The sequence below is a fragment of the Pagrus major genome, chromosome 14, assembly GCF_040436345.1.
Source record: "Pagrus major chromosome 14, Pma_NU_1.0".
NCBI classification, from domain to species: domain Eukaryota; kingdom Metazoa; phylum Chordata; class Actinopteri; order Spariformes; family Sparidae; genus Pagrus; species Pagrus major.
In genome coordinates this window covers 15778496-15790914 of record NC_133228.1, presented here as the reverse complement: position 1 = coordinate 15790914, position 12419 = coordinate 15778496, and the positions used below count along the sequence as shown (strand labels likewise).

At 41.8% G+C, this 12419-nt stretch overlaps 1 protein-coding gene across 1 annotated transcript; it reads right to left on the bottom strand.

Annotated features, from left to right (window-relative positions):
• Positions 1-339: 339 nt before the first annotated feature.
• smo (smoothened, frizzled class receptor) lies at positions 340-10865 on the bottom strand. Its single transcript, XM_073480252.1, has 12 exons — positions 10333-10865; positions 8287-8486; positions 7881-8090; positions 7623-7795; positions 7317-7536; positions 7082-7205; positions 6900-6992; positions 6092-6200; positions 5500-5685; positions 4755-4903; positions 3501-3635; positions 340-3387 (listed from the first exon to the last, which is right to left on the bottom strand). Exons 1-12 carry the CDS (start codon positions 10592-10594, stop codon positions 2774-2776), a joined length of 2475 nt encoding a protein of 824 aa, XP_073336353.1. The 5' UTR covers positions 10595-10865; the 3' UTR covers positions 340-2773.
• Positions 10866-12419: the final 1554 nt, after the last annotated feature.

The following is a 12419-nucleotide window of genomic DNA, read 5'->3' as shown; positions in this document are numbered from 1 at the left end:
CACATACTGTCCGTCACTATACACAGCGAAGCTCAAACATTCAACTGTAGGAACATATTTGACCAGAGGGGGGCTTAAAGTTTTGGGTTCATGTTATACCAACTGAATGAAAGGATTTGTTCGTATTAGGAAAAAGAGGCACAACTTGGGAAACAGATTAAAACCTTTTTTATCGTTCAGCTGACAGAAAACAGTGAAGATGAACGAGCCTCAGTGGTTTTTCATCAGTGGGCATCTATTTTTTGTACAATCAGACACTTAGCTCTGAATGTAATAGTAACAATCTAGAGGCAAAACTGAATCCAGTGTGTGAAAATATGACAAAACAATCACACAGAAAAGTGTAGGGTTACTTTTATTTACACATGAAAACACAAAAAGTACAGCTGCACAGTCAAAGTGACAGTAATCTTTTCTTTTTACACAGTTGGGAGACTAAACACAGAGAGCAACACAAGACCAGCTGGTAGGCCGACATCCTTTAGACAGCTCACAAAAAACAGAATTTATTACTTTCCAAGGCATAAAAAGTGAAACATGATGTCTAAAGTAATCTTCATTTAATGTTTTAATAATCTCTGAACATAAACTTTTTGGGGTGGACATCAGCTTATGCAATATGCTTTATTTTTGTTGCCAGACTCACTACATTGACAAATTCATAGCAGTGTGGTAACTAATAATAACATAAATAATTCTCTATCATACACATCTCACATGAATTACATTAGGCAGGCTAATTTGTATCGGCTATGAGGCGCTCTATCACAGTCTGCTTCAGCATCATTTATCCATACTGAGTGTAACATGACAACGCTGGGTGAAATTTTGGTTACAGCACAAGTACAGTGAAAACTTTTTATAGCGTAGTTGACTCTTCCCTTTTTATTTATCATATCAGCAGAGTAATCAAGTGACTTGATATATAAATCTGTACAAATAATACCCTTATTGAGGAAATCTATGGACAACCTATATACAGTACACACATTTAGAAAGAGAGAGAGGGTGAAAAATAGATGCATTTAGGTAAAAAGTGACTTCTAAGCCCACTGTAGTGTAAAATACAGCATGAAGACGACCTTCAACTGGACTGAAGAGAAGAGGACACACATATGAAGCCCAGTTTAGACTGAATATGTACAACAGATAAACAAAAGTAGAAATACTGCTGTAAAAAAATAACACTTTTAAAAATAATTATACAAGAAGAAAAGTTGTTCTGAAGTATACAAAGAGAACTTGTTAAGATGGACATTTCATTTTATTTCAGTACTCTTCTCCAAACAAACAATAAGCTATCTGTGGGTGTATTGAATCATGTTTTTCAGCTCAGTATCTTTATGAATAATATCTGTTTAAAGAGTAACTCAACAACCCCTGAAAGCCTTGTGTTTGCTTGTCAGCCGGGTGTTAAGTTAATTCTTTGACATAACCGTGTCACTGCTACTTTGTAGATGTCAATAAAATAATGGAAAGTAAGGATAAGATAATAATTTGGGTTCTTCTGTTTAAGTACAACGCAAAGAGGGCAATGTGTTCGACTCAAAGGCCGCATATTATGCTCATTTTCAGGTTCATACTTCTATTTTGGGTGGTGAATAGAAACTGTTCAGATGCTTTAATGTTCAAAATACACATTATTTTTCACATAATGTCCATTGCTGCAGCACTCGTATTCACCCTCTGTCTGAACGCTCCTGTCTCTTTAAGGCCCCCCTCCCGAGGAAGCCCAGTCAGCTCTGATTGGTCTCACAGGACTGAGCAGGCTCCGCCCACCATCTTTCCACACGAGTTTTGCAGGTGTTTTTGCAACCGTGGCTGTGCTGGGGGGCGTGGCTGAGGGCGTTATAGGGCGTATAGTTGTGACAACAGAACGTTACGGAAGTCGTGAGTTTCTTTTTCTTTGCTTTATGATAAAAAAATCCATGGAAATCTCAATTTCTACAATATGGCATATACAAATTTAACCATTTCTTTTAGTTCTTCCTGTATCATAGATTCTTAAGGCAACCTCTCAAAACCACTTAGCAATATTTTCTGTTATATTAGTATTACTAGGGCAAGGGAGATAATGGTTAGTACCTCTAATTAACTGTACATAAACACAAGTTATTAATGGCTAAATAGTAGTGGGAAGACAGAAATGGAGCCTTAAGAACATTTAAATATAACACAAAAGAAGACCTGGGTTAAACAATATTTGCAAGTAGCCCGTACATTTCTTTTTTTTTTAACCTGTGTGGTCTTCTGTATGAGTCAGGCTGACAAAAGCAGACAAGCCAAGATTAAGAATATAACAATTTTCAAACGTTTTAGCAACTGCCAAAATAAAGTTGACAGGCAGTTGGCAATTCATCAATGACACCGTTACTTATCCTGCCGCGTTTAAAGTTCAATGTTGTCACAAACAGGGCTGAATGAACGCAGGGGGCTTCAGAATAAAGACATCGGTTTCAAGCCATATAAAGTTTAGCTGCCTCATTTGTCTTGTCATCACCGAGTTGCCTTTGAAATTTCATTGGACACAAATAAAGTATAAAAAAATATTTTTCATTAACTTATTCACAACATATTTTTTTCACTTTATCCCTTTGCTTTTTGTAAAAACAAAACAAACTCAAAAGAAAGAAAAAACAAAAAGATTAAAAACTGACCAGCTTAGTTCCATCTTGACCTCTGGGCACTGGAAATTAGGTGCACTTGAGTAAGATTTTTGAAAGTTTCCAGCACTTTTTGTAGCTTACTGTCTGTGTACCACGGAGCTATGCTCTTAGAAGTCAGAGTCAGCATCCATGAGCTCCGCTTCCATTAAATTGGTCCTGGAGTGAACCGGTCCATAGCCAGCCCTTCGTGCTGCCGGTACCCGAGCCATATGGGCCATCATCTCTGACAGTCCCTCCGTCTCCCCGGGGTAGCGGGAAGAACCACCTGTCTGCCAGGTGGAGGCTGTGGGAGGGCAGCGTGGGCCGAGACCCAGATCCTCTGGCCGGTCGCTGTGGGTAAGATGGTCAGTGAGCAGGCTGCGGCCATATCTGTTCCAACCGCTCTGGTATTGTGGGTAGGGACACCTCTCCTCACAGGAGGGTTGGAAATCTGGGAAGGACCCTGGCAGGACTTCCTCCTCAAGCTGCAGCTGTTGCCGCTGCTGTTGCTTCTGCTGTTCCCGCAGATTGGCAACCAGACTCGGGTGGCACGGCAGTTTGGGCAGACGAGGCACTGAGCTACGACCAAACTCACGCTGGTGATAAGCCTGGTGGTCCATAGCCTCCTCCGCTGGACGTACCTCCTTCTTCCTCTTCTTCTTCTTCTTTTTCCTCTTTATCATCTCCGGTGAAATCTCAGCCTCCACCATCCACAGCCTGTTCCTCTCCTCTGGGGGTGGCACTGGGAAAAAATGACAGAAACGTATTTTGTGATTCTACCAATAAAGAGAGGGAGAAAAGAGGAAAAAAGACAAACTAGAGCAGAAGGTGTGAATTGCAGTCCCCAGCTCTCACCTGGTGTACCAGTAGGAGTAACAGAGATGTCCTGAGGCAGGATGGCCCCTCGCCTGGCCACCATCTTAGTCACATGCTGTGCCCAAGCTGATGACACGTCATTCGATGGCTCATTGAGGTCGAAATTGATGCCAGCTATGAAGACAAACCACAAACTCTCAATTTAGGGACAACTAAGGACAACTTTAAATCCAACATACTGTTAACGGCTCCCCCGCGGTGCCCCAGCAGCTCTGAACTGCTCCAAGCTAAACAAGCACCGCAGCCGCAGTGGCCTCACAGCTTACACGAGCAGAGGAATGTGTCATTCAGTTCTTAGCTACAGACATAACAGTTGTGTAGCCTCTGGGCCACAAAAAAGCAAACGGAACATTTTTTTCAGGCCAAATTTGAAGGAAAAATAACACATAGTGGTTCACAAAAGGCGTATAGCATTATATCAGCACACATGGCGCCATCTTTGACGTTCTTCTACTGAACTCCAAGCTCAGCGAGTCGGTGACCACAAAGTACAAAAATGTAGTTTATCACCTACCTATAGCGGCATCTATTCACGCACAGTTTCAGTTTTTACGTGCCTAGGCTTTCAGATGTCTACCCAACACAATTGTTTAAGAAACTAAATTACAAAACTGAACCACAGTGTGTCTTTCCAGAAGCCTCAAAGATAAATGAATGTATTTTGGGTGAAGCCACCCATTACAATGGGGGCAAACAGGGAGGACTCTATGAATAATATGCCCACATAAACCTGGCTAACATGAGGACGATCTCCACTACAAATAATAGAAAACAGACACCTTGCATTTTCACTTATTTGCCACAAGGTGGAGGCAAGCAAACATCTCCAGACATGGCGTCCAAAGTGTCATTCTTCAGTCCAAATAGTGGACAACTAAGTAAATATCAGTGTAGGTTTCCCCAGAATGATCTGAGTTAATATTAAAGGCACACTATGTAGGCTTTGTTAGTTGCTGTTTGTAAACACACATTTTAAAGGTGCAGTAATCCATTCTTATAGTTGATTGTTTAGTCGTCAAATACCAACGCTTCTGGTCGGCGAGCCAATAGCCCAATTTGAAGACCTGGGAATAAATTTAACAATCAACTATCTTTCTAACTAAGTAAATAAGTTAAGTACTTCTTATACTTTAAAATAAGAAAATACAGGACAAGAAAAGGTTCACTGCAGTTACAGACACAGCCACACACCAGTGGGTCCTAAGTATTACGTGTATCCACTGAAGTACTCACCCACTGGTCCATCATGGGACACGGTGTGCATGCTGAAGGACATTTCCTTCTCTGGGTCCTTGTGAAGCTCCTTCCTCATCGCAAACGCCTTGGCAATCATCTTGCTCTTCTTGATCCTCTTGGGCTCGTTGTCACTACGGCCGATAATCCTGACACATGAACATAAGGCATGTTAAGAAAGAGAGACCACAGGTAAAAACAATAACTTATAGAATGAAAGGCTGTGTTTCCCCACAGAAAATGATCAGGTGGTTAGAAAGAGGGACAGGCATGTGACCTTGGGTAAGACGTGGATCTCCTACATGTTAGTCATTTCACTCTGGATGAGACTTAAGCCCGAACTGAAAACAATCATTCGTAGAATTACTGTTTTTTGTTTCAAAGCGAGAAGGAAACTAATTCCTGCGAGTGAAATCCAAGTCACAGTAAGCCCCTGTGAGTGCTGTTACAAAACCAGGGATTAACACAGCAAACCTAAATGCACACACTGGAGACGCACGGCAAGAATTTGAGCAAATTTATGTCCCCATACTTTTAAATGATGAGGGGGGAAAATCCACGTTTTTCAAGACTGATTTTTAGGGTTAAGATTCGAGCAGTTTTCAAGCACCTACAAGGAATCCAAGCTACAGATTTCCAAACTCAATGAATGAAACATAACAACTGACATAAAACACAACCTCTGGAATCATGTGTTTTTAGAGGCACAACCATGACCACAGAAAACTGTCTGACGTTTGCTTACTTGCACCAGGTCCGTTTCCAGATGAGGATGGTGGCCTTGGTCCAGACCCAAGTACTCATAGCGATTCCCGTCCCAAACATGGAGAACAGGTTGATTTTCTCCACCATCAGGCTGGGCCGGTTCTTAATGGTGCATTCTGGGATCGGCTTGTTGGTCTGAGAGGCGATTGTCACGTTGGCTTCGCACCTGTTGAAAACATGATGAGATGATTAATCTCCACGCTACATGCGCCTTGAATACTTTCTCGTGACTGAGCTACATTCAAACACTGAATCAGGTAAATAAGAGTCTTTTACATGTTCGGGCAGGAGAGAGTGGTTTACATATTTGAGGCTAAATTAATTCCAATCCAGCCAGTGTCAACAGTGTGGGGGAATAGGGCTGCATTCACCGCTGCGAGCCGAGCGGTTGAGCAGCGGTTTGGAGTCTCAACAGCATCAGTTTGTGGATTTCTGTGTGGAAGATTTAGCTTTAAGTAGCCCCGATGCAGGCAGGTGTAAACCTCTGCTACTGAGTGTGTGATCAAGGAAAGAGCAGCAGACTTCTCAACGGGATTTCTGACACCTAAAGAGGAGAGACACTGAGAACTTACAGAACATATTCTCTGAAGCTCTTCTCCCATTCAGCCTGGTTGAAGAAGTCGTAGAAGTGGCAACCGAAGGTGATGAAAACGAAGCCAAAAGCGAGGAATCCGAATATGCCTGACGAGGAGAAACAGAACGACAAATGAGATGTGAGACACCAGACTCTTCACTGCCAGTATCATTCATACAGAAAGAAATTCTTATTTTGTTGTTGCTTATTTTCCATATTTGAAAGACATACACTGGAGATATTAACGAGCCCGACGTTAGCATCTCCCTTGGATTATTGCAGAAAATAAGTCCTCTGGCAAACAAAAGTTTATGATGGTTACACGTTTTGTTTAATTTTACTGTGAATTGAGAAGTATACAAGTCGGAAAGTTGAGTTAAAATAGTTTACAAGTAGATATCCATGAGTAAATGAGTCTCTGTAGTTGGCCTGATGACGTTTAATGTCCCTGATAACCTCTGTAGTGTCATTTGGCCACTTGTTAGCATGTTGATACACGTTAAAGAGGGAACTGGAAGTGCAAAAATGCTAACTTATGTCTGGGTTTTAAGACCGCAGCTCTCTATTCCTATCCTTGCAAATGTAACAGCTAGGATTAAGCATTTTCCAAAAACTTACAAACCTTTATATAAACCCTGTGTTAAGTGTGCCCAAATTAACATGCTGCCACATCTTTAAACGTTCAATTTCTTCACCTTAACTCGACCCAGATCTCAACTCTGATCACAAACAGGACGGCTTTCACCCTCATGCTGTTTCTCACATCTACAATGTGCTGTGAAGTGGCAACAGACGAGAGAACGTACCAAGTCTCAGCATCGTCTCGTTGATTTTGCTGGCCGCTTTCTCACTCAGAAGTCCTGGGTGGTTACTCTTGATCGAAAACAACGTCATGACGCCTGAAAAGAGAAATATGAAGCACTGGTCACAAAGCTTGAAAGATTTGAAAATAAGGGAAAGAACTGCCTTCGGTTTTTAAGTCACTCACCCCGAATCAGGAAGTAGCCACCAACGACAAGCACCACTCCGATGGGAGCGAGCACGAACCCGGCCCGGTACCTGTAGTTTTTGTAGCCCACAAAACAGATCCCACTCACCGAGTCTCCATCCACCTGTGGACCACCACACAACGGGAGACAATGACCAAGTGGCCAAATTGAAAAAAAAAAACTCTTTTCCCATGACTAGAAAACATTTTCCTATCTCAGTGTTTGAGATTTTACCTCTGCTATAGCCAGGATGGCCACAGTGAGGATGAAGGGGATGGACCAGGTGACCATGTGGAAGTAGGAGGTTCTGCCGGACAGCGGCTGGTGGGTGGTGCCCAGAGCTTTAAAGGACGTGTGCCAGGCGTAGGTCAGCATGACGAACCAGATCACGCCCGACATCAGGGAGTAGTACACGATGATGAAGATGGTGACACACGAGAGCGTCTCTGAAGACCTGTACAGAACAGATGAGTGAATTCAATTTTTTTTGTTTGGATTATATTCTGATCTAATCTCATGACTGATTGCTTGAAGACGTACGAGGGCTCCCCGAGTCGCATGGTGTTGTCGCTCTTGCACACAATTTCGTCGCGGGCTCCGTCCAGGAACTGGGCCAGCCAGCCGATACTGCCCACAAAGAAGCAGGCGTTGATGTAGAAGAGAATGACGGCTGGGTAGCGGTTGGAGTTCTTCCAGTCGGCAAGAAAAGTGGCCTGAATCGGAGGACATTTTCAAAGTCAGAGGACGGTTTAAAAGATATCTATAGAATAGGAGTAGAAGATCACAGTTAAGTCTCACCAGGGTGAAGAAGGTGCAGAGGAGGGTGATGGTGCCGAAGTAAGCGATGTAGGCGTGCATGTCATCGTGCTCCTCCTCGGTGAACAGAGGGTTGTCACACTGGATCCCGCAGCCCTCCACGTCCTTGTACCAACTGGACTGGATGTCCGTCTTTACCAGGGGAGCTTCACACTGGCCTGATGTGTTGAACTTGAGCTTCTGCACCTCATTCTGCACACGGAGGACAAGGCAAGGGGAAAGGTGAGCTTCTAATCCAACATTGCTTTGATATCATTTGAGAAAAAGTTTCTTGAAGGTATCATTACAATAAATTATTCCATTTTTAAAAATCAAAGGTGGCTGCTATCCAGCTGGCCCTGACTTCTGACCTGTAGTGAAAATGATATTATGTAACGGTGAAGCTTACCGAACAGCCAACAGGGAACTGGTCACATTTAAGGAAGCTGGGCCAGCCTCTCTCCTGGTCCACGATGCTACATGGCCGACGCGTCGCCATACACAGGCTCTGGCTGGGCAGCTCAACTTTACCGTTTTCACATTTGGGCATGTAGACGGCACAGAGCAACGGCTGGATGACCGACCAACAGCGAGGAGCGTTCCTCAAACCTAGGAGAGAAAAACAGTGTTAGAACGGGCTGAACATTTGACATTACACATGAGAAATGTACAGCAAGACATGGGCGACATTTATCAGACTGATGATGATGATGTCATTTTACAAGCAAGTGTCAAAAATTAGCTGGTTCCAGCTTCTTAAATGTCAGGACGTCCTGCTTTTCTTTGTCATTTATGGCAGAAAATGAAGAGTCTTTGTGTTTGGGACTGTTGGTTGACAAAGTTTTGCTCCCGCAGAGGATGTTATGTTTTCGCCTGTGATCGTATGTTGGTTTGTTGGTTGGTTTGTCAGCAGGATTACACAAAAACTACAAAATGGATTTCCACAACACTTGGACGGAGAGTGGCTCTCGGCCACATATCCAGGAATTTTATTTAACTTTCTTTAACACGTCAGCACCGTAGCGCTTTTTTCGCCATTTCCATTAGTTGCTCAGGGAATAATGTATGGATTTTGATATAAACAATCAGGTATATTAAGGCAGCTGGTATCGACGAATGAGTACAGATTTGATCCTGATAAAAATCTGGTTCTAGCAGATTTAAGTATTGATATTAATTTGATAATGGATGAGACTAGAATAGGCAGATTAATTGATAATGAAAATAATCGTCAGTCGCTAATCAGCCACTGAACAGACAGTTAATCAACAACTACTAATTAAAAATGTTATTGCTATTGTTCTATGTTGTACTCTTGTCAACTCAATATGTTTCAGGTTTTCACTGTTGCTCAGACAAAACAAGCAATCTGAAGGTGTCACTTGATGATCTGCAACATCTGACATTTTATGGACAAAGTGATTAATCAAAAAATGATCCTGCTGATTAATTGATGTGGAATATACGGGGACTTTCCGGCCTATTTTGAATGTCATTTTTTTTATTTGAGTGTGGTCCCAATAAAGGGTGATCCTGTGAAATCTCATGAAAGTATGAAAAAGCATCTGCAAGTCCAGCGAGTCCAGCTGTGATACACCGGGACATTTTGTATCAGTAGAGAGTGAACATTTTTTAAAGCAACAACAACAACATAGACAACAATTCGGTGGAAACACTCAAAAGCATATTTAAACCTAACAGAGCAAAAATAATCATTATTCTCAGGAGCACAGGAGCCACAATAAACCATACCCAAGATACAAATAAGGCACCTTATGAGTTATTTAGGAGCACTTGACACCTGTGAGTCACTGTCCAGGCTCTGGCAGCTCATTAGTGTTTGCTCATGAATGTGAAAGTCCTCTTACAGAACATCTACAAACCTTTTATCAGCCAGACTCCACTATTGTTTCCTCTCTCACACCTGTGAGTGACTCCCATTGTTGCCTTTAATGGCTTTTAACCCTTCATTTCCTGTTGAGGGGTCTCTGCCTACCTCATCACAGCCCATTGACACACCAGTTAACATTACCATCACCTGGTAAATAATGCTGAATATTTCTGTGTAGTGATTAAAACAAGATATTTTTTTTAATTAATCAAACTGGCCCCACTATTTTTTTTATTCATTTATGTATTTATTGTTTAATTACTACAAAATAAAAGCATGGAAGACAAAATATAACATTTTCTTATGCTAAGCTTATTACAAAATCTACACAATGCAGTCAATAATAGATTTATAGTGAGGTTATACTTCTTAATTATCACTTTTGAATATTTTAAACCATCTTAATATTCATAATAACCCCATAGGTGTTTACAGAACTCTGTTTTTGGCATCTACACTCCAACAAATGGGATTTATTTTACATCTACTGTCTCCACAGTTTTCTGATTTAACTACAGGATGATCATCACTCTATAGGCTCTAAAATGAGACATTAAAACTCACCAGACCACATGGTCAACTTCTCATAAGCCTCTTCTTGGGTCGTGGAGTCCTCCGCCAGGATCAGAGAAGTATGCGTGTAAGGTAAAGGCGATCCCAGACATGTGTTGTACTTAAGAACCTCGCAAGTTGTGGTTTTCTTGCATTTGTCCTCAAATATCGTCCCGTTTGGAGACAACACTGCCCCGGAGCCCGAGAGCCAGGCAGCCCAGACGCAAAGCATCCCGTAAAATCCAACAATGGGGCTCCGAGCCTGGGAAGACATCTTGGGAGAGGAGATTCAACCGTGCAAAAGTGCGATTACTTTTTGAATCCTCGGTGCCTCATTCACTCCTCCTGTTCGCAGATGTGTCCGCAGATGAAGTCCTCAGAATAAGTTTCCAAACGCGGCATGTCGAGGAGGAAAATCTGCGGAGCGCGTCAAACTTTTCTCGCAGTCCTCCCAAACTTTTTTTATTCTGCACTTCTCGTCCGATCCTTGCTGGATCCTCCGGAATTCCTTCATTATCCAAATTCCGGCAGCTCCGAGATAAAAAAACACTGCCCTCAGCTCCGGAGAAAACGCATCATCCGCTTTAAAAAACAATACAAAGTGTTCATTTGGAGCGTTTAGGGCTGGGTATGAAAAAGCCGTGAAAGTAGTAGATTTCGCCCTCCCCCCACTTCCAAAAAACTTGCCATGAAAAAGTCTGGATCTCTGTAATAGGATCTCCAGCTCTGACGCACCACCCCCTTTTCCACAGCCCCCCCTTTATTTACATGCAGGCAGAAAAATAAGATGATCAGTTATCCCATATCTCTCTGCGCGTCCAGAGGAGTGACTTTTCTCCTGGTGAAGCGTCTTGATCACAGCTCTGTGTTGTGTTCATGAGCTGCAGCTCGGTGTCTGCTGGTTGTGTGTGTGTGTGTGTGTTTTTTTTTGTCTCTGGTATGCACATGGTGGGGGAGAGCCAGAGCAACAAAACCTCCCCTCCCATCCCCCTCTGCAAGTGGAAGAATGTGCCTTATGGCAGGCCTTCTCCAAAAAGTTCTCATCTCAAGGACCCCCAAAACAACACAGAGCCTCCACCTGACAGGAGGGTGTGTGTAGTCTGTGCTGAATCAGACACCTGTGTGATCATGTGAACACTCTCACAGTTATTATGAAGACCCCAGGTGGTCCTCAAGACCTTTTACTGATTATTGATCTGCTAAAGCAATGTGCATGGGCTTTAATACAGCAGTCATTAACAAACATGTATTTAAAATGTATGTGCACTTTCAGTGAGGTGGTGCTGATGCTGCATTATGAGCTTCTCACCATCATATTGAATAACGTAAGGATTTAAATGCAACAGCTGCATAAGAGATGGGTATTCCGATGTATTTCAATGTGAATTAAATACATAGAAATAGAAGAAGAGATGACATTAAAGAGCAATGGGCATTAGATAAATAACAATGGCCTAGACTGTGTAAATTAATTGTTCAATTATTTGTGCAAAAGAAATCCAGAACTCCAGCGGGCCAGATATGTGTATTACAAATAGTGTAAATATAGGTACAGTGATGGAGGAAATAATTAGATCCTTTACTGAATTAAAAGTACTAATACCAAACTGTAAAAGTACTCCATTCAAACTCAGAAAGATCATATTTACTAATATTGATAAGTTCATTGACAAGTCATAATAAACTCAGAAATATAAATCTATAATTAAAGAAGCTATCCTCACAGGAAAATAAAAAATGGCTGCTTAGAAAGGTCCTGCAAATATAAACAAAGTAAAACAGAATTAAATTGTGTTGTCCTCTGAGAACCATTTGTTAATATAGTTTATTCAGTCATGAATTAAATGAAAAAAATCTGTCTCCTCTGATTAAAATCTCATCCCCAAAACTACTGAGTGCACCTTCAAGTAAAAGTGTGTAGACGTAGTTTAATTGTTAAAAGTAAAAGTTTTTAATACAATAAAATGTCCCCTGTGGCTGTCATACTCCTACATATATTATATCATTAGATTATTATTACTCATGCACCAGTGTAATGCAGGATTTTACTGAGGAACTATTTTGTGTTATTTTCATTACGGTTTAATCTGATGATTATG

Coding starts and splice junctions, on each gene's coding strand:
- smo (XM_073480252.1), bottom strand. CDS start 10,594: ATGTCTTCCCAGGCTCGGAGCCCCATTGTTGGATTTTACGGGATGCTT. Junction 7,206..7,316: donor CCATCCTGGCTATAGCAGAG/GTAAAATCTCAA, acceptor GGTGGTCCACAG/GTGGATGGAGACTCGGTGAG. Junction 6,993..7,081: donor TGGCTACTTCCTGATTCGGG/GTGAGTGACTTA, acceptor TTCTCTTTTCAG/GCGTCATGACGTTGTTTTCG.